Source organism: Lutra lutra, chromosome 9 (genome assembly GCF_902655055.1).
Source record: "Lutra lutra chromosome 9, mLutLut1.2, whole genome shotgun sequence".
Classification (NCBI taxonomy): Eukaryota; Metazoa; Chordata; class Mammalia; order Carnivora; family Mustelidae; genus Lutra; species Lutra lutra.
The window spans coordinates 77948547-77970277 of NC_062286.1; the positions used below are offsets into that span (position 1 = coordinate 77948547).

The 21731-nt window shown below is 35.4% G+C and overlaps 1 protein-coding gene across 3 annotated transcripts in view; it reads left to right on the forward strand.

Annotated features, from left to right (window-relative positions):
* The window catches only part of CAMKMT (calmodulin-lysine N-methyltransferase), a 388588-nt gene that overhangs the window by 4304 nt on the left and 362553 nt on the right, over window positions 1–21731 (forward strand). For all 3 annotated transcript variants that reach the window (XM_047746722.1, XM_047746721.1, XM_047746723.1), the window contains exons 2-3: window positions 4128–4300; window positions 14727–14791. In XM_047746722.1, the coding sequence (XP_047602678.1) occupies window positions 4128–4300; window positions 14727–14791 (238 nt within the window). The remainder of the gene's footprint in view (window positions 1–4127; window positions 4301–14726; window positions 14792–21731) is intronic.

The window sequence follows — 21731 nt, forward strand, 5'->3', positions numbered from 1 at the left end:
GTATATTGCTTTATTTCCAAATATATTTGGTGTTTTTTTTTGAAGATTTTATTTATTTATTTGACAGAGAGAGAGATCACAACTAGGCAGAGAAGCAGGCAGAGAGAGAGGGGGAAGCAGGCTCCCTGCTGAGCAGAGCCCGATGTGGGGCTTGATCCCAGGACCCTGAGGTCATGATCTGAGCCAAAGGCAGATGCTTAACCCACTGAGCCACCCAGGTGCCCCTATATTTGATGTTTTAGGTAACTTTTTAGTTTTTTTAATTTAATTATGAATATTAGGATGTTCTATATCTTCAAAAAAACCTTTCTATTATGGGAAATGTCAAACATATACAAAACTAGAGATAATAGTATAATAATCACTCATATATCTGTAAACTTCAACAATTTTTAACTCCCGACCAACTTTATTTTATCTCTGTTCTCTCATCACACCCTCCCATCTAAGATTATTTTGAAATGGATATCAGATATATTGTTTTTTTCCTACAGATATTTCAGTATATACCTATACAAGATGAAATTTAAAAAATAATTAAAGGGACACCTGAGTAGCTCAGTCAGTTAAGCGTCTTGCGTTCAGCTCAGGTCATGATCCCAGGGTCCTGGGATTGAGCCCTCATTGGGCTCCCTGCTCAGCAAGAGAGCCCACTTCTCCTTCACCCTCTGCCTGGCGCTCTGCCTGCTTGTGCTTCCTTCTTCTCTCCGTCTGTCAAATAAATAAAGTCTTCAAAAAAAAAAAAATTAAGGGGCACCTCGGTGGCTCAGTGGGTTAAAGCCTCTGCTTTCAGCTCAGGTCATGATCCCAGGGTCTTGGGATTGAGCCGGGCATTGGGCTCTCTACTCAGCGAGGAGCCTGCTTCCTCCTCTCTCTCTGCCTGCCTCTCTGCCTACTTGTGATCTCTGTCTGTCAAATAAATAAATAAAATCTTTAAAAAAAAATAAAATCTTAAAAAAAATAAAAAAAATAATTAAAATACCATACCACACCCAAAATAATTTCTTGATGGTAATAATAGCTGGTCAGTTTCCAAATTTTCCCTATTGTCTCAAAATTTTTCTTTACAATTTAATTATTTTGAAACATTCAAATAAGGTCTGAACATTGTTATTAGTTGATAAGTTTCATAAGTCTTTTTTTTTTTAATGAAGTTTTTATTAAGTAATCCCTGCATCCAGGGCGAGGCTTGAACTCATGACTCCAAGTTCAAGAGTCTCATCCTCTTCTGACTGAGCCAGCCAGGCGCCCTGTTTCATAAGTCTTTTTAATCTAAATGTGACCTCTGCATATGTTTTTTTTCCCCAAGATTTTATTTATTTATTTGCCAGAGAGAGAGTAAGAGAGAAGGAGCATGCAAGAGCACAAGCAGGGGGAGCAGTAGGCAGAGGGAGAAGCAGGTTCCCTGAAGGTGGACTCCATCCTAGGACCCTGGGTCATGACCTGAGCCCAAGGCAGATGCTTAATTGACTAAGCCACCCAGGTGTCCCTCTCTGCATGTGTCTCTTTCACCTCTTACCATTTAGTTATTGAAGAAACTGAGTTTGTTGTCTCTCAGAGTTTCCCATAATTTGATTTTTGCTAATTGTACTTGATGACGATGTTAATGTGTTTCTTCATGCCTAATTTCCTGTTTTCTGTAAGTTCCTATTTCCTACATATAGAGGCTTGACCAGATTCAGATTTAATGTTTTTGACTTGCTCTGGTTTGATTGGTCAAGATGATGGTAGAATATGTTTTCATCATCAATCATCAATTGATCAATTTCATTAATCACAGTGGTGTCTTGTTATTTCTCTTCTTGATGATGATTGTCTAGATTCATGAATTCATGAGGAGGTTGAAAATGGTGATATTCTAATTGTGTCATTCCTTCTGCATTTATTTCTTGGAATACTGCTATAAAGGCAGACTTCTCCTTATCATCTATTTGGATATTCTTGGTTACAGTTCATATTAGGAAAGACAGAAAAATACTTGATTCTTTCTCTTTGTTTACTAGTTTTCCAAATAATAAGTTGGTTCTCTAGCATCCTTTGAAGACCATCAATGGGGTATTAAAAAAAAAATACCTGATGGACTCATATGTTTCGATTGTTACATTTATTACCTTTGTTAATGCTTACACCGTCCCATATTTGGCCAATGGACCCTATTCAAATTGGCTATGGAGTTCTTTCCATGGAACTCTTAATTCTTTATGGCTTTCTTGTTTGCAGGATGTCTAAGGTTCATTTGTACAATTCATGCCATTTCTCCAAGGGGCCTTACTTTGTTTTAATAGAAAATGATATTTAGAGATAGCAATATGGGCATTGTGTCCATTGCTACTAGTTTGGTGGTTGTTTCTAGAATTTTTAAGTGGTAAGATGTAGGAAATATATATCTTTTTAAAAACGTTTTAATAAAATAAACATTAGTTTCTATTATACTTATTCAAATTCAGAGCTACAGAGTTTTTACTTCAACATCATTAGTCTTACAATTATATTTGTTTCTCCCATATTTAAAAATCCAGTTTTCAATGACCCCCCAAAAATTATTCATTTGGTTTATCTTAAAACAGATACATGCACACATCAGATAGGCTCAGAACAATATACCTGCCCCTGCCTAGGTAGTAAGCTTTGAAATTCAACTTTTATCCCCTAAGTCCACAGACTGTAAAAGGTGCTGCTTGTCTTCTTAGCTCTTTCTATTGGAACTGGATCAATGTCCCCACAAGGAAATGATTGTAAAAGCCAGGTTCACCTCTCTAGATTTATTTCCTTTTTAAATTATTGCACTGGTAGGGGACGCCTGGGTGGCTCAGTTGGTTAAGCGGCTGCCTTCGGCTCAGGTCATGATCCCAGCGTCCTGGAGTCCCACATCGGGCTCCTTGCTCAGCGGGGAGCCTGCTTCTCCCTCTGCCTCTGCCTGCCACTCTGTCTGCCTGTGCTCATGCTCTCTCTCTCTCTAACAAATAAATAAATAAAAATCTTAAAAAAAAATTTAAATTATTGCACTGGTAAATCTTCACTAGTTCTCTGCTTTGTTTTTTGTTCTCTGCTACTTTTTTTTTTTAAATTTTAAGATATTATTTATTTATTTGACAGAGAGAGAGAGATCACAAGTAGGCAGAGAGGCAGGCAGAGGGTGAGGGGGTGGGAAGCAGGCCCCCTGCTGAGCAGAGAGCTGGATGCGGGGCTCGATACCAGGGCCCTGAGATCATGACCTGAGCCGAAGGCAAGGGCTTAACCCAGTGAGCCACCCAGGTGCCCCTCTCTGGTACCTTATTTTTTTTTTTTTAATTAAAAAATTTTTTTTTATTTTTTATTTTTTTAAGATTTTATTTATTTATTTGACAGAGAGAGATCACAAGTAGACGGAGAGGCAGGCAGAGAGAGAGAGAGAGGGAAGCAGGCTTCTTGCTGAGCAGAGAGCCCGATGTGGGACTCGATCCCAGGACCCTGAGATCATGACCTGAGCCGAAGGCAGTGGCTTAACCCACTGAGCCACCCAGGCGCCCCTAAAAAAATTTTTTTAAAAGGTTTTATTTATTTATTTGACAGAGATCACAAGCAGGCAGAGAGAGAGAGGAGGAAGCAGGCTCCCCGCTGAGCAGAGAGCCCGATGCGGGGCTTGATCCCAGGACCCTGAGATCATGACCCGAGCCGAAGGTAGCGGCTTAACCCACTGAGCCACCCAGGCACCCCTCTCTGGTACCTTTAAATAATGTTTTAAGATATCCTGTCCAGGGACGCCTGAGTGGCTCAATTGATTAAGCACCTGACTCTTGGTTTCGGCTCAGGTCATAATTTCAGGTTCTGGGATTGAGCCCCACATCAGGCTCCTCACTCAGCAAGGAGTGTGCTTCTCCCTCGGCCTCTGCTCCTCTCCTGCTTGCTTTCTCTTTCTCTCTCTCTCTCCCTCTCACTCTCTCCTTCTCTGTGGAATAAATAATAAAAAAATCTTAAAAAAAAAAAAAGATATTCTGTCCATTTTCTCTAGTTGTCTCCAGTAAGAGGTTGGTCTACATTGTCTAATCTGCTGTCTTTTGGAAATGAAAGTCCCCTTACCACTTAAACTTGGAACGCCTAACCCGTGTTTATATGATATGAACACAATATTTGGTTTTATTTCAAAGGTTCTGAAGCAAAAGCACCTGGATGATTGCCTGCGACATGTATCTGTAAGAAGATTTGAATCATTTAATCTGTTTTCAGTAACAGAAGCCCAAAAAAAGGCAACTGAAGAGGAAGTTGGTGCTTGGGTCCAATATACAAGTGTCTTCTATCCTGAGTACAGTATTTCTTTAAGGTAAACATCTTTGACGATTTTTTAAAAAGTATCTTTCTCTTGTAGAAGAAAAGCAGTCTAATAAGGATCTCATTATTCATTCTGTTGCGTTTGCAGGTAGTCTTGATCAGAACTTGGGTTTTGCAGCATTGTGTTAGGAAATCCTGCTACTTTAACTGGGTTTTGTTGTATTCTCAGAACTAAAGAAAAAAAATTCTCAGGAATGTAGCAGCATTTGAGGACAAAGTGGCTTGCAAATCAAAAGGTTCTTTTTAACCATTCTCTCATAGCATTTGACAAAAAACCAAGTTCTTTTTGAGGAGGCAAGGAAGGCTGAAAGTGAAAACAGAATTTTTCAAACTACTCTTCAAGTAGTAGTTATCTGAAAAACCAAGCTTTGGTATTTTTCCCATTCATGTTTTGTTACTTTCAGAATAGAATCTAAAGAATAGGAGGAGAAGATTCAGCTGAAAACACTGATATTGTGAGAAGCATACACTGTTCTGGATTTAAAAATCATTTAAAAAGAGACAGGAGAGTTGCAAACTGAAGTAAGAAGATACCATTTTTACTGAATTAATTTTCTCTCACAGTTATAGTCTAGCATATTGCAATATTACTGTAGGTGTTTGATTTTATAAAATCTTCCTTTTTTGACAAGATTTCACATCTTGAAAGGGAGGGAGGAGCACATTTACAGTAACTGTAAGAAGAGCAAAAAACATTTTAAGTGGAATGTGACTGAATAAGGTTTAGGTGAGGCAAGGAATAATTTTAAGAAAAAAAGTTTTCACAAAGGATGTCTATTTATAGTATATGTTTCTTGAACTATTTCAGTTTAAAATATCTAAGCTTTAAAAGACATCATAATAGCTTAAAATTTGGGATCTGGATAAAAATTGACTAGGGTAGGCAGGGAAGAACAATTAGGATCTGGTTTCATAATTATTGAAAACTCCAAAAAGAAGATAAAAACCTAGGGATTTGTGAGCTTGCCTGTATATTCGTTTTGAGATTCTGATCGGAATACCTCAACTGCCTCACGTTCTCATGGAGATGGTTAGTTTAGTTCTTGGTTAGGAAGGGAGGAAAAACGCATTACGTGCTTGTTATATGCCCTATACAGAGCAAGGTGTTTTCGTGTATGCTAATTCAATAATCTTTACAGTAACTCTGCAAAGTAGTAATGAAGATGATTAAACAATTGGAAGATAGTATCTATAAGGAAATTAAAGAGAAGGAAGAACTGAGTGACCCAGTAGCAGTCTTCAGGTGTAAAGTTCTAAAACTTACCCTCTACATTCACGGGTGACAAGATGCAGTAAGTGTAAAATGTGCCAATAATAATTTCCTGACATCTTCGAGGTCCTGGTAAGGGTTAGCTGGAGAGAATGTGACATCTTCCGTTCTTTAATGTTTCCAAACCAGGGCACAGTTCTGTTGCAGATGACACTGATGTAGCAGGAACCCAGGCTCCAATGTAAGCTGAAATTCCTTTCCAATTGCATGGTTCTTTGTGATATAGCTGTTTTTCAAAGAAATCAACGCCAGTCTGTCGGTGAACCCTCATTTATGGAGAGAAGACAGGTGACCAAGTTAAAACATTGGCTGCGATGGCTGCCAAGATTTACCCTCTTTTTTCAAACTAGTTTGTTTCTCTCCACATTAATGGTGCAAAAATAACAATAGCTTACATGTATTCTAGAGCTGAACACTATCTTAGAATAATTTTGAACAGATCATAACCACATTAATAAAGGCTGACCACGAAGGGACTACTATATGACAAACACTGTTGTGAGCGATTTACATGTATTAGTTTATTTAATCCACACAACAGTTTATGAGGTAAATACTGTTATTATACTCATTTCACAATGATCGTAGTGAAACCAGAGAAGTTAAATGACTTGATCGAGGTCATACAGCCAATGAGTGTGCTTTTATTCAAACCCCAGTGGTCTGGTTCCACAGCCTATACTTTTTAAAAACTTTTACTTTGAAGTAATTACAGATGTTCAGGAAGTTGCAGAAATAGTATGAGTTCTCATACCCTTCACCTAGCTATCTCCATTGGTAACATTTTATATAATGACAGTCACTGTCTGCACTTTCAACTTCTGCACATGCTGTCTCTGCAGAGGCAATCATGTATCCACTTATTCATTTTACAGATGAAGGGATTGAGGCCTAGATAAACTAATATCCTCATTGATTATTCTGAGCATTCTATTTCTTACTCCATAATTCTTACTATATAGGAAATCACTGAAATTACTGCAGTTGCTTAGGTAGAGGAGGATATCTGCCAGGAATAGTTCATTCCATTCCATTGCCAATTTTGTTCACCTTGATTTCTTTTACCGCTTCCTCTTGTTTTCTGTTTTCTGCCCAACATGGATCTCGATTCTTGTTCCTTTAATATCTCATATCAACTCTTCTCTCAGCCTGCCTCCATGACATTTCTTTAGCTACCTTTATCTTCTTCAGCATTGTTTGAATTGTGAGCATTCTGAAGTTTAAAAAAATTATTTGCAGCAGCTAAAGATAGTGGTTTAGAAGGTAGTTTTGGAATGGGGTACCATTATTTTCATCTACATTTTTTAAAGTTTCTTAAATCAGCACTAAGGAATGATTGAAAAAAAAAAGTGGTGAATAGTTTTAAATAAATTTAAATCAATAAATATTTAATGGCACCTTCTATATAGGTTAATAAAAAGAAAAGTAAGACATATTATCCTCAAGGAATTTTTTTATTTTTTGTTTTTTTCTAAAGATTTGTATATTTATTTGACAGGGAGAAAGAGCACAAGTAGGCAGAGTGGCAGGCAGAGGGGGAGGGAGAAGCAGGCTCTCCACTTAGCAGGGAGCCTGATGTGGGGCTCCATCCCAGGACCCTGGGATCATGACCTGAGCTGAAGGCAGCCGCTTAATCAACTGAGCCACCCAGACGCCCCCTTAAGGGTTTTAAAAATGTGAAAAGTTAAATAATAAAAATATTAAATAAGAAGGAAAGGTAAGCATCCATTCTCAGAGCTCTCATTAGGCAGTGCATAAGTAATTTCCAAAGGAGTGGGAGACTTCATACAAATTAGGAGTTTAGAGGTAAGAGTGATTTTCTGAAGTCCTCAAGGGGCAGGAATTTAAGCTGGATCTGGAAGTAGTTGGAAATTCTGAGGGAAAGTGAGAAGTCATTTCAGGTGAGGGCAAAGGCACTAGAAAATATCCAGAGAGGGAAGGTGCAGGGGAGTGTCTCTGAAGAACCATCACATTCTCTAGAGGAACCGTGGTCAATATGTGTTATATGACGACAGCTCTGCTTCTGGATTCTCATAAATGGCAGAGCATTTGAGATGTTTTGATCCTCACAGAGTATAAATATAAACCCTGCTTTCACTTTCTCAGTTCTTATCATCTGACGTCACCTGTTCCGATTCAACAGGGATGGTGCATGTAGTGATTAATACTTACCAGTGCTGGGGCACCTGGATGGCTCAGTGGGTTAAAGCCTCTGCCTTCGGCTCAGGTCATTATCCTAGGGTCCTGGGATTGAGCCCCACATCGGGCTCTCTGCTCAGCAGGGAGCTTGCTTCCTCTCTGCCTGCCTCTCTGCCTACTTGTGATCTCTGTCAAATAAATAAATAAATCTTTAAAAAAAAATTACTTATCGGTGCTTGTGGTTTTGTCCTTAAAATTTCCCTGTGTATTAATTTCTGTCTCTTTAAAGTTTTATTAGGTTTGAAATAAGTATCCTAATAGGGTAAATAACTAGATATTTGTGAATTCAAAGTAGTTGATTTTATATGTATTATTGAAAGGTATATAAGCAGTGGCCTAAATTAAAACTTGGACCATTATTTTTTGTCAGCCTTGTACGATGATACATAAAAGGAAGGAATAGCAAAGAGAAATAGGCGAGTGGGAATAGAGAAATAAAATGAAGGAATGGAGAATTTCCCTTAGTGACTTTTCACCAGAGGCAAAAGTCTGGACAAGGTAAAAGTTAGACAAAATCCTCAGGATGTGTTTTCTTTTCTGTGTATCTGAGGCTAGTTGACTCTTTGTTTCTTAAGTAAAGAATTGAAAGTTAGGAAATTAAAATCCAAGGTATGACTCCTACTTTATTCCTTGGTAAAGTCTTTTTGTCTTTCTGGTACTTCTAGAACCTCATAGAAGAAGTTCCTGTAATTAGATAGATGTTTGTATAGAGAACATCCAGGAGATGTTTATATTAAAAGCTATGTCCCTCCCATCCTACTGTCTTATAATCTGCAATTTGTTATACTATTTTGTTATAAACAGAGTTTACTCTATCGATGCTAGAAATTGTTTCCCACTCTCCAGATTTCAACTCAATTTCAGTGCAGTAGGACTTTGCATATTTTGAAAGATTTAAATACTTACATTATAATTGGAATCAGATAAGTGCCCGAGTTATTAATTTATGAATATGTATATGTCACAGTTGTAGAAAAAACTGAGAGGTCTGAACTCTCCTCCTTTCTTTCAATCAGACTACTGTTGCCATGGTAATTGCTGAATTAGAAGCCTAGAGCTTTTAACTTTTGGCTTGTCCAGGGAGCTTAGAATGGACAAGACATCAGGAATGACTTTGTCTTTGACTGTGGTTCATCTTTCTAGTACAACATATGCTCTGTGGTGTGGTCATGTATTGCTTCTCTATGGAAAGGAAAACATAAAAGCTTCATCCCACTGAATTGAGTATGTACTCTGAGTGCTCATGAATGAGAACTAGTGATGGGAATCGTATGCTTACGAAATTAGATGTTTGGCAGATTATCATTACATATGTGGTATGTCATAGGTGCCCATTTAAAGTTTGGCAAGGCTGGCATCTGAGACAAATATGAATACTGAATTTATATTTAAAAGGATAGTTTTGGGGTGTCTGGGTGGCTTAGTCGGTTAAACGTTTGACTCCTGATCTCAGATCAGGTCTTGATCTTCAGGGTAATCTCAGGTAAATCTCATGACTCAAGCTCTGCATGGAGCCTACTTTAAAAAAGAAAAAAAGTATAGTTTTATGTTAGTAGTGATATTAATAACAGAGGTGAGTATTAAAACAGTTTTTGTTCTCTCGCATTTTATTTTATATTTTAGAGGGAACTTTATAGAACCTTTCAAATATGATCCAGTGTATGCAGGAAATTAAAAGACCAATCCACTGAGTCATGTTTTCATAGAACTTAAATCATAGATAAGTGCTAATAAAACTTAGGTTTTTAGCTTGTTTTAAACTCCAATCGTGACTGGTTATGTAGTTTGCTTACATATATATGTATGCATGTAACTGTCTTTCTCCTATTAGCTTCAGATGTACATCGTAATGATTTGACATTTTTATACATTATGAAATGATTCCCCTGATAAATCTATCTAGTCACTATCACCATCCAGAGTTATTACATTATTAACTATATTCCCTATGCAGTACATTACTTCCCCATGACTTATTTATATTTTATAACTGGAAGTTTGTTCTTTTTCTTAAAGATTTTATTTATTTATTTATTTATTGAGCCCATGGGAGTGGGGGAGGGACAGAGGGAGCAGGAGAGAATCTGAAGCCGACTCCATGTTAAGCTCAAAACCTGATGCAGGGCTCTCGATCTCATGATCCTGAGATCATGACCTGAATCTAAATTAAGAGTCAGACGCTTAACCGACAGAGCCTGATAACTGAGAATGTTCATGCCCTTCACCTCTCCTCCATAAGCAGAGTTTGTTCCTACATCCATGAGTCTGTTTTTGTTTTGTTTATCCAGTTTTCCTTTGCAGTCCCCTGATGACTAAATGATGTCCATCCTTTCATGGGCTTTCACTTGTATGTGAAATCATATGGTATTTGTCTTTGTCTGACTTACTTCACTCTTGAGCCGTTTATTTTTGAAAGACCTCTGAAGCATGTTGCATCTAGAACCAAGTTTTTCAAGCCTCTTCCTTCTGAAAACCTCTCTTCTTTCTTCTTCTTCTGAAACCTTTGAGGGCCTGTTTTACTCTCTGGCTTTTCCTTTCTTTCTTTTTTGGGGGGGCAGTTTTCTTTTTAATCAAGATAAAATTCATATAACATAAAATTTACCATTGTAATTAACCATTTTAAACTGAAATTCAATGCTTTTTTAAAAAATTATTTTTATTTATTTATTTGTCAAAGAGAGAGAGAGAGAGAGCACAAGCAGAGGGAGTGGCAGGCAGAGCAGGCAGAGGGAGAAGCAAGCTCCCCACTGAGCAAGGAGCCCGATGCGGGACTCGATCCTGGGACCCTGGGATCGTGACCTGAGCTGAAGGCAGCTGCTTAACCAACTGAGCAACCCAGGCGTCCACTAAAATTCAGTGGTTTTTAGTATATTCATAATGTTGTACAGTCATCACCACTGTCTAATTCCAGAGATTCTGTCACCCTATAAGGGAACCCCATTCTCATTCGTAGTGATTCTCCATCCTCCTCCCACCCCCCAGACCTTGGCAACCACTAATCTACTATCTATATGGATTTGCCTATTTTGAACATTCCATATAAATAGATAATATATGGACTTTTATGTCTGGCTTCTTTCACTTAGAGTAATGTTTTTGATTCATCTGGGTTATAGCATATATTGTTATTTCATTCCTTTTTTATGGCTGAAAAATATTTTGTTATATGGATAATACCACATTTTGTTTATACATTTATCAGTTGATGGACATTTGGGTTGTTTCCACTTCTTGGCTATTATGAATAATGCTACTGTGAACATTCATATCTAAGTTTTTGTGACTGTAAAAGTTTTTAATTCTTTTAGGTATGTACCTAAGGGTAAAATTGCTGGGTCATGTGGTGAATCTTTATTTAACATTTTGAAGAATGGCCAAATTGTTTTCCACAATGGTTGCACCATTTTGCATTCCTACCAGGAGTATATGAGGGTTTCAATTTTTCTCCATGCTTACCAGCACTTATTATTTTAACTTTATTATTATTATTTTAGCCATTCTAGTGAGTATGAAGTGATATCTTACTGTGGTTTTGATTTGCAGTTCTGTGATGATTAATGATGTCCAAACTTTCATGTGCTCTTTGGCTATTTGTGTATCATCTTTGGACAAATATCTGTTCAAATGCCTTGCCCATTTTTAATTGGGTCACCTTTTTGTTGTTGAATCATGAGAACTCTTTATCTATTCTGGACACTAGACTCAGTGATTTGCACATATTTTCTCCCATTCTGTGGGTTGTCTTTTCACTTCAATCATAGTGTCCATTGATGGACAAAAGTTTTTAATTTTCATGACATTTAGCTTATCTAGTTTTGTGTGTGTGTGTGTGTGTGTGTGTGTGTGCGCTTTTGATATCATATTTAACTCTCACTTATTTTTAACCTCCAGTTCCAACCTCTTGATGTCTTTAGACTTCAGACTTTTCCTTTATTAGCCTTTTCCTCCCTCTTCACATAATTATCTTCCCCAGTGACTTGCTCATTAGTCTTCCTTACTTTATAGTCCATTCTTGGGAAAAACTCAAAAGTCCTCAGTTCTAGGCTGGCTTAAAGTGCTTGTGAAAAAAAAAACCAGGTTGACTTTGAAAAGAAACTGGCTATTGGTAATTTTTCCCCCAGCTTTATTGAGATATAATTGATATATAATGTGTAAATTTTAGGTGTATTATGTGTTGATATGAAACACTTACATATTACCAAATGATTATTACCATAACATTAGCTAACACCACTATCATGTCACATAGTTACCATTTCTTTTTTGTGGTGAGAACATTTATGATGCTATTTTTTTTTTTTTAAAGATTTTATTTATTTATTTGACAGAGAGATCACAAGCAGGCAGAGAGGCAGGCAGAGAGAGAGGAGGAAGCAGGCTCCCCGCTGAGCAGAGAGCCCGATGCGGGGCTCGATCCCAGGACCCTGAGATCATGACCTGAGCCGAAGGCAGCGGCTTAACCCACTGAGCCACCCAGGCGCCCCTATGATGCTATTGTTATTAAGGGTTTGGGAAATAAGTTAAAGCTTTAGAGTTTAGGAGAAAGGTAGAGAGAACTTTTTATTCCTTGATATGTTGGCAAAAGATTGTCATGGTATATAACATTAATTGCCAGTATAATGCTAAGATTGAAGTTTCAGGGTCCTTTCCTTGTAAATACTTTTCTATCTAACCACATTGTCCAGGCAGGACCTAGGAAAACTGTTGAAAAATTAGGGGTAGCAAGATCTTACAGATTTGACACAATAAAGTAGATGACTCAGTGAACAAAAAATAGTCCTTGAGTTTAGGACAAATGAAAGGAACTTGAAATAATCAAACTGGATCTTTACCACATCGTGTGCATGAGTTTTCCTATAGTTAGCATTAATTCTTATGCTATTGAAGACAGTGATTGCTGACGTTCTTTCATGAGATTCCTTCTTTTAGGAATTCTAGACTTCATAGAGAAATAATTTTCATTTTTTGTAAGTTATTCAGAGGTATAGGGTTAGTTTTATACTTTCCCTACTTCCTACCGCATTTAGAAATGTCATAGGCTCACTCTCTTTTTTGGCTTCAAGAGATGATGTTTTCAAGAATAGACAAGTTCTGCTTTAGTGGTAACTCTTGAGAAATCCACTTTTTATTTTTAATAATGCTTTTTAACTTTCAAATATGCATTTCACTTTAATTATCCCAGTTTCTGTTTTTTAGAAATATTTAACATTTTTCAGAATATATATTTAATTTCAAATATTTATTTCACCCTGAATTGAGAAACTTTTAGGAATTTATTGTAAGGCAGTAATGAGAAATGGGTTCAATGATATTTCTGCAAGGATGGTCAGTATAAATAGTACAAAATTGGACACAAACTAAAATCCAACATAAGACATTGGTTCAGTAAGTTATGGTACAGTCATTCATTCATCTGCTTGGCAGCCATTAAATTCATATTACAGGAGGATATGGTGATGTGGGAAACTGTTTATAATATCTTAAAACACAAATTGCAAGACTGTGGACAATGTGCTCTCAGTTATTATGAGCATGGAATAAATTTGGAGGCTATGCTCCAAAATATTAATAATGGTTTTCTCTGCATGATAGGATTAGGAGCATTGTTTTTTCTCTTGAAGGAGCTGTATATTGCTTTTATATTTATGAAAAAGATTTTTTGAGGAGCGCCTGGGTGGCTCAGTGGCTTAAGCCTCTGCCTTCAGCTCAGGTCATGATCTCAGGGTCCTGGGATCGAGCCCCGCATCAGGCTCTCTGTTCATCAAGGAGCCTGCCTCCCCATCTCTCTCTCTCTGCCTACTTGTGATCTCTCTCCCTGTCAAATAAATAAATAAAACCTTTAAAAAAAATAAAAGATTTTTGAGTTCTGTGCCACATTGCTGATCATTTTAATAGCTCCATCTTGCTTTTTAGATACTAAATACTTCATCCTTTTTTCACACTTGTTCCTCACATGTATACTGTAGTTTTCCATGATAGGTTACATAACCTCATCTCTATGCAGAATCTTGTATTATTGATAACACATTGTTAACTTTGTTTTCTTAGATTAGGATACTGATGAGCCCAATGCTAATTTGGCCAGTAATGATTGCACATTAACTTCTTACAATCTCACTTAGTCACTGTATCGAAGAACTAGGTCTGTGTGATGCTAACTAACTGAGCCACCCAGGTGCCTCTGATTTATTTATTTATTTTTTAAAATCACCACTGGAAAAGTATCTCAAACCGTATGACCTACTGACATTTGGGCCCATTTATATCTGAAGAATAACATTATTAAATTACTAAAATATCAGTATTTTATTAAAATTATCAGTAATTATTAAAATATTAAAATATCAGTATTAAACTATTAAATATAAGTATTAAAATATCAGTACTAAAATATCAGTAGTCAAATTAGATATTTCAGGAGCTGTCAAGTTCCTGAGATCAGAATTAAATAGAGTGGAATTAAGGTTAGTTGAAAAAGATACAAAACAATTTGCCCCCTGACATTTAGAACTTTCTAATTGTGGATTGTGCAGACTTGAAGGTTGGTTAGTTCTTTGAAAATTCTGAATTTGTTGGTCTGGTGCAGAGGAAATCTATTTATTTTTGAGTTTGGTTCTGGAGGTTGATGATTAATTTTTCTTTTGAGATTCTCAAAGGTAAGGTTTTGTTTTGTTGTCTTTAATAATCTACCTCACCTTTATATAGCTAAAACAACAATAAAAATTATTTACTAATACTTTAAAATATATATTAATCATCAAGAGTATCAGAAATGTATTCTGTTATTTCTTTTCCTTCTCCCTCTAGTGGGCAGAAAATATTTTGAAAATACAACAGGAAAGGGTTTATTAGTTTTGGGTGGGTATATCACAATACACAGTTTCACCTTTCTGAAAATGCAATAATTGTTAATATTTCAGAATAATTAAAATGCTTTATTCTTTTCTAGGCATAATAACGGATCTTTGAATGTTGAAGATGTTCTTACCAGCTTTGACAATACAGGAAATGTTTGTAAGTTATATATGTTCCCTTTGTGGAAATACTTTTATTGTTCTAAAAAGTGAATTAATACTTAGTATATATTTTAATTATATATAGTATATGTTTTAGTATATATTTATTATAGTGATGTGTGTGTGCGTGTGTGTGTGTGTGTGTAATATAAACTCATGGTTTTTAGCTGTGAGATAAGTGTCATATAAGATGCACCTACAGGGGCACCTGGGTGGCTCAGTGGGTTAAAGCCTCTGCCTTCAGCTCAGGTCATGATCCTAGGGTCCTGGGATCGAGCCCCGTATCGGGCTCTCTGCTCAGTGGGGAGCCTGCTTCCTCCTCTCTCTCTCTCTCTGCCTGCCTCTCCACCTACTTGTGATCTCTCTCTCTCTCTGTCAAATAAATAAAATCTTAAAAAAAAAAAGATGCACCTACAAAGTGGGAGAAGGCTATTTTCATACTTTGCAGCTGTGTGTGTGTGAGTGTGTGTGTGGGTGCATGTGTGTGTGTGACAGAATGTAGGTCAGAAGGAACACTGGACTCTCTAGTACTACCCTTTTGTTTCTTGTTTCCATTTTGACCTTCTCAGTTAATTCAACAGATGGGCTGTCTCTTTCTTCTTTGCAGTTTTGGGTACTTTCTTTTCCATTTCCTGCTTCTCTTTTTCACTATGAAATAAAACCAGAACATTTGTTTTCCTTACTGTTAATACAGTGCCAGTAGGTTTTTGTTTTATGGCATATTATATTATAGAACACTTTGTCTTTTCATCTAAGCTTCTGATTGTCGTGATAGATTTCTCCACTGAGAGAATCATTTAAATAATTATCATGTTATATGATGAAAGAAATCAGCCAAGAATATCTTTATATCCCTGTGTTAAACAATATACAATGATCAGAGCTGTGTATTTCTTCGTGTGTGTTGCATAAGATATTTTTCTTAAGAGAGTGAATTATCATTGTAGAGAGTGAATTATCATTGGTCTTTTTATTTTTATTCTATTTTTTAATATGACCTTTTTAAATGTAAAAATTGTAGTCATACTTTTTTCCTCAAAGGTAATTTCATAGCTGTAACTATTCTCTGAACTAAAATAAATAACATACTTTGCTAACAGTACTACTTTATCAAATGCCCTCTAATTTTAGATCTGCTTAGAATAATATTCAGCAATACTCAGGCAGTAATTTTGTTTTTATGCCCATATATGACAAGCTTTTGATAGTATATAAAAATAATTATATATTTTGTCACTGAAGAATCTGTAAGTATTCCCAAATTGCCCAAAAATATTTAAATAATATGGGTTTCTTTTTCAAAGATAGTGACAAGTGTGCCTTTTAGTTTCCACATGTTGGCACTTGCTGAATTCTTTCCCACTTAGGCATATCTCATTTTATTGGGGATTAGGGCTAATGGTGATTGAGGAGACATTCTCCTTTAGTTCTAGGGGAAGGTGAAATAACATTAAGTCAGGCTTATGCATGTATAATTTAGGAACATGATCCTAGAATGTTAAATGTGGAATTTTTGATTCAGTGATGTAAAAATCAAGCATTGTTCCCAGTGGCTCAGTATGAATAGGGCCACTAGCTGGTAGCATTATGTATAATAAAAACACATTCCTAAAGGTCTATGCTATTGTTTTATACATGAATAACTATCTATCTTGTCCTTTTCTGACATTTTTTCTCATCAACTTGTTCCACACCACCCTCATCCATCCCCATTGTTGCATTGACAAATGGAGAAATTGCATGCAAAAGTATTTTTTCACTGATGTTGTTTTGTTTGATGTAAAGATTTGAGTCCTTAGAATGAGACCCATCTATATTTGAATCTTGGCTCCGAAATTCATCTTGCCCCTTTTATATTATGTCAGTTTATATCAATTTATATTGTCTCTTCGAATTGGATAAAATATATAGCAAGCATATAACATATACTATATTCCTCATAGTTGACAGTAAATGGATGCTATTGATTATTACTGGTGATGAGTACCTCTAAAATGTCCTTCCTTCTTTTTCTAATAGTGAAGATAATATTATTAAGGGTTGTTCTCATGTTTTAAAATAAGCTATTTTGATTGAACTAACAAAGCAGGAAAAAATAGATCAGATTACCAAAGTAGTAATTTATTAAAATGTCTTGTCACAAATGTTGCGTCAAAAAGCTGAGTATATTGCCAAGTGATAGAAGTAGTGACAAAAAATAAGACCTATTAAAACATGTTGTTTGGTGTAATTTTACATTATTGCTATTTTAAAAGAAAAATCTATACTGATATTTCACTTAATGATATTGGCAAAATCCTGTTACATAGCATAAATGTTGATTTATAACTTTTGTATAATCTTTGCCAAGACTTAAAAGTGATAAGTGACTGAAAAAGTGATTTATTGCTTGACCCCTCAAATGTTTGATTTTACACTAATAGTGGTATTAGGTTGAGTCTATGACTAGAAATCCCAGCAGAGGGCACTACAATCATAATTCTGTCTCACAGCCCAATATAATTGGAATAAATAACTTGAAAAATAATGGTAAGTTTTCATCATGTAAACATAGAAGATGTGTGCTTAAAAATTTCCGTTTGATTTATTTCTCATATATTTAATACATCAGCAATTCATCAATACAAAAAGTAGATTTTCCTGAGTTATTTTTGAGTTAATTTTGTTGTCTTTTGTTTTAAATATCAGTTTAACTTTTATACTTCTGGGCTTTAAATAAGGAATACTTCTGGTCTTCTTAATCTTGATAGCAAGAGTTCTATTTAAGAATATCTATTCCTAAATCACCACATGGTAGTACACTGATGGTACACTGAAAGATATTTAAATGAGGAAAAAGTTTCTAATACTATGAGAGAACCAATAGATGGAATTGTTCATTTGTTTTAGGAATAGTCCCCAGGTTAATAAAACATCCTGATAATAGGAAAAAAAATAACTGAAGTACTTTATAGTTATAAAAACCTGACATATGTGTATGTACAAAACACACACATATGTACACATATACACAAAATATATTTATGGTTTAATAGAACCATTCATCTCAATTTTAGGCTAATTGTTAAAACCAAGTAATGATTTTATTCATTGTAAAATTTTAAAGATAAGAGGTTCAGTCTTACTTCCTGAATTTGTTTTCTAACCAAAAAGATATGGAAAAACCTTTAATTTTCAGTAATAAGTGAAACTTCTAGATAGTTTCTTATTTCCTGATGTATTAGAAAAGAAATATTTTTAAATATTTACCCTTTTTATTTAGAAGCATTTTGTGTTTTTAAATGTATGACCTGTAAAGTGTTCTGTATTTTTGAGCTATTCTTTCAGAGTGTGAATTCCTTCGAATGTTGTAGGAAGAAATTAAAAATGAATCTCATACAATCATTTTGGCATAATGATGCACTGCTCCATAGAATATATTTGCTGTTATGGAAAACACATTATTTTGAAAGCCGGGCTCTCTTTTTGCTTACCTCTATTTAGGAGTAGGTATGCATATTTCATTCTTTGGGTTCTGCTACTTTAGAATGTACTTCCTTCTTAAATATCAAAGCTGCTCTCTGAGAGGTTATGTCTGCTATTGTTTCATCATGCCTGGAGAGAGATGCCATCCTGCTAGGGAGAATTATAGGATGGCATCCTTCAACTCAAAGAAGTGCTGGCTGCTTCGGTGTTTCACATAACAGGTCACTCAAATACTCTGGGTAGCAAGGGTGTACTCTGCAAGTACCAGGGCAGATCGCTTGCTTTTGTTTTCCCTGTGGGCACAGTCTCCTTTCCAGCAAGTCCCTGACCTCTAATCAAAGAAGCCCCACTATGTTCTCTTCCAAACCCACTTTCTCCTTCTCCAAAGTCATCTCTTTCCTCTACTGAAATGAATGTTTTAAAAATATGATTCTCTCCAAGGCTTAGTTGATTTAAATTTGGTCGTTATAGTATATAATATAACTGTTTGGTATTTGTAAAATCTCATTGGTGCTTGGGATTATAATAGCTTCATTTGGACTCTTTTTAGCTCATCATCCTTCCTTTGACAGCTTGAGCAGATGATGTGGTACTTTGTATACAAATTATTGTACATAGTATATGCAATATAATATGTATAAGCCTTTAAAGGATAGGGAGTCAATAATAATGTATCATTGTAGTAACCTAGTATGAATCAGGATCCCTGGCTAACATTACAGCTTAAATTTGGGGAATGTATTGGTAAGACCCCTTCTGCCATTCTTTGAAAAAAGTTTTTTTTTTTTCTCCTGGCTGGGCTAAATGACATGGTGGTTGGTATCTCATAGTCTCCTAGAGAAATTTGTGGACCCTCTGCCTTATACACTCTCACATGTGACAGTGGTAATTCTTTTCCCGCCAGTGAATCCCAGGGCCTACCTGGACTTCTAATGCACACAGCTACAGTCTCCCGCTTCTAGATCCTTCCTAGTGTCTGATAGTGGGATCTGTTTTGTGATGTATCCAAAATGGATCTCTTTTGGTTTAGTAATAGTTATTACATAAGGATCTTATGTATTTTAACTGCATTTGGGAAACCAAGAGACGGTAACCGTCTCTCAGGAAATATAGTCCAGATTTTTAGTTTTTGTTTCATTGTTTTTGTGTTACATAGTTAAGCTGTAATATTGGTAGAATATCAAAAGCTTCAGGTATATCAGCTTAGATTTAGAAATTTAGAAATATTTTCCTCATTCAAGTAAAAGTGTGTGTGTGCATGCACATGCATGTGTGTATGTATGTGTGTAGGTGTATAATAAATATATGCATATCCATGTGTATGTAGATATACGTGTGTATATATAGAATATCTACTTGGTCTGGTACTTTGATTAAAAATGAGAAATTTAGGCTTTTATAGATAATTGCTCTATTTTTAACTTAGTGGTTCATGGAAGGATCATGGAATATGAAGTTTAGGTTTTAGTTCTGCCATTTACTAGGTCTAGGCCAGTCTTTGAACAAAACTCCTTATTACGATTGAATAAGAAACAATAACTTACAGTACAGTGAACATAATATTAGGTAATGTCTAAATTATGTGTGTATTGGTATTAATATAATTTGTCTCATTTATTATTCTTGAGCCTTTTCAATATATTTGATACTGGAAAATAACACAAGATAGGAAATATTTTTAGTGTGTGCCATCCTTAATATTTTTACATTATTTGGTTATGTGAAAACATGGTGCAAAACTGCTTAACTAAAACAGTGAGTGTCAGTAGCAGAAATACACACATAAAGCAGTGTTTTAGGATTGAGAGTTCAGAAAGACATAAATGTATGTGATTTATCATATGATGAAGACGGAATTTCAGTAAGAGAGGAAAGGATGGATTCTTCAACAAATGGTGTCTAGAGCCATTGGTTAGAAATTTAGAAAAAATATGGTGTGCCTGGGTGGATCAGTCATTAAGTATCTGCCTTTGGCTTGGGTCATGATCCCAGGGTCCTGGGATCATACCCCGCATCGGGCTTCCAGTTCAGCTGGAAGCCTGCTTCTTCCTCTCCCCTCCCCCTGCTTATGTTCCCTCTCTCGCTGTATCTCTCTATCAAATAAATAAATAAAATCTTCAAAAAAAAAAAAAAGAAATTTAGGAAAAAAAACAAAGCTGAATCTTGCCTTTGTGTTATGTACGAACATAAATTTAAGTTGGATTAAATATTTAAGTAAAAATCCTCACTCATAGATATTTCAGAGGAATAATTTTATAATATTAAAATAAGGTCCAAGTGCGACCCAAACCCCATGAATTTAAAGGTTAATATATTGACTGAATAAAGACTTAAAAAGCATCAAAAAAATTAAAAGACAAATGACAAACTGATTATTTGTGATGTATATACAAAGATGTATTTTCTTTATTGAATAAAGAGCTCTAACAAAGCAATAGAAAAACCACACTGCAAATCTATAAGAAAAAGACAAAATATAGCCAAAAATTAGGACAAATTATTTCACAAAAGAAACACCAATGCTCCACAAACACATCAAATGATTATTTTACTAGGAATGAAGTAATTAAATGCAATTAAAACAGTGAGATATCATTTTAGTTCATCAAAAAGGCAAAGATGAGAGAAGATAGGCAATAAGTGAATATAGGTAAGTGGGTCTTTTCAATTACTGTTGGTTGGACGGTAAATGATTTCACTTTTAGAGGTGATATTTTTCATAAATTTTCATAAATATTTTTCATAAATTTAAGTATCCATATCATTTTGACTAATAATTGCTTTCCTAAAAACTAATGAAACCATTATAGAAAGATGGAATGTAAATGAATTCATTATAGCACAAAGAACATCTGGAAAAAAACATCAATCTTTAATTTTAGATGACTAGTTGATCATGGATAATCTATGGAAATGTAGCATATAACTGTTCATGATCTCTAAATCATATTAGGTTAAAAATCACTTTAAGGAATATGATCTTATTTCTGTAAAATACATAAATACCCACTAAGTATGTGTGTACATAGGTACATGCATAGAACTATATCTTAATGTTCATCATGTTATGTTGGGGCATTGGGGTTATGGATGATTATTACTTTCTCCTTTATACTTTCCAGTATCATTTGATTTTTTTAATGGCACATATTGGTTTTATAACTGGAATAAGCAATGTTCTTTTCATTTTGAAAAAAAAAGTAGATACCCTTCAACTTCCAAATTGAGTATTAATTTTTTTGAGTGAAAGCTGTGATAAAATCTCAAATAGCTAAGGAGAGCTCTGTGGGGAAAAAAAGGGGAGCAATTCATTTTACCAGGGAAAAAAATATAAAATATTTTGTTCAAAATAGCATGTTTCTCCAAGGAGCTCAGACCATGTTAGATGTCAGTGTATTAGTCTCCCAATACTCTTTTGAGATAAGAAATCAGAGATCAAATCATTCTAGCCCCATATTAAGTTGGGGGAGTAC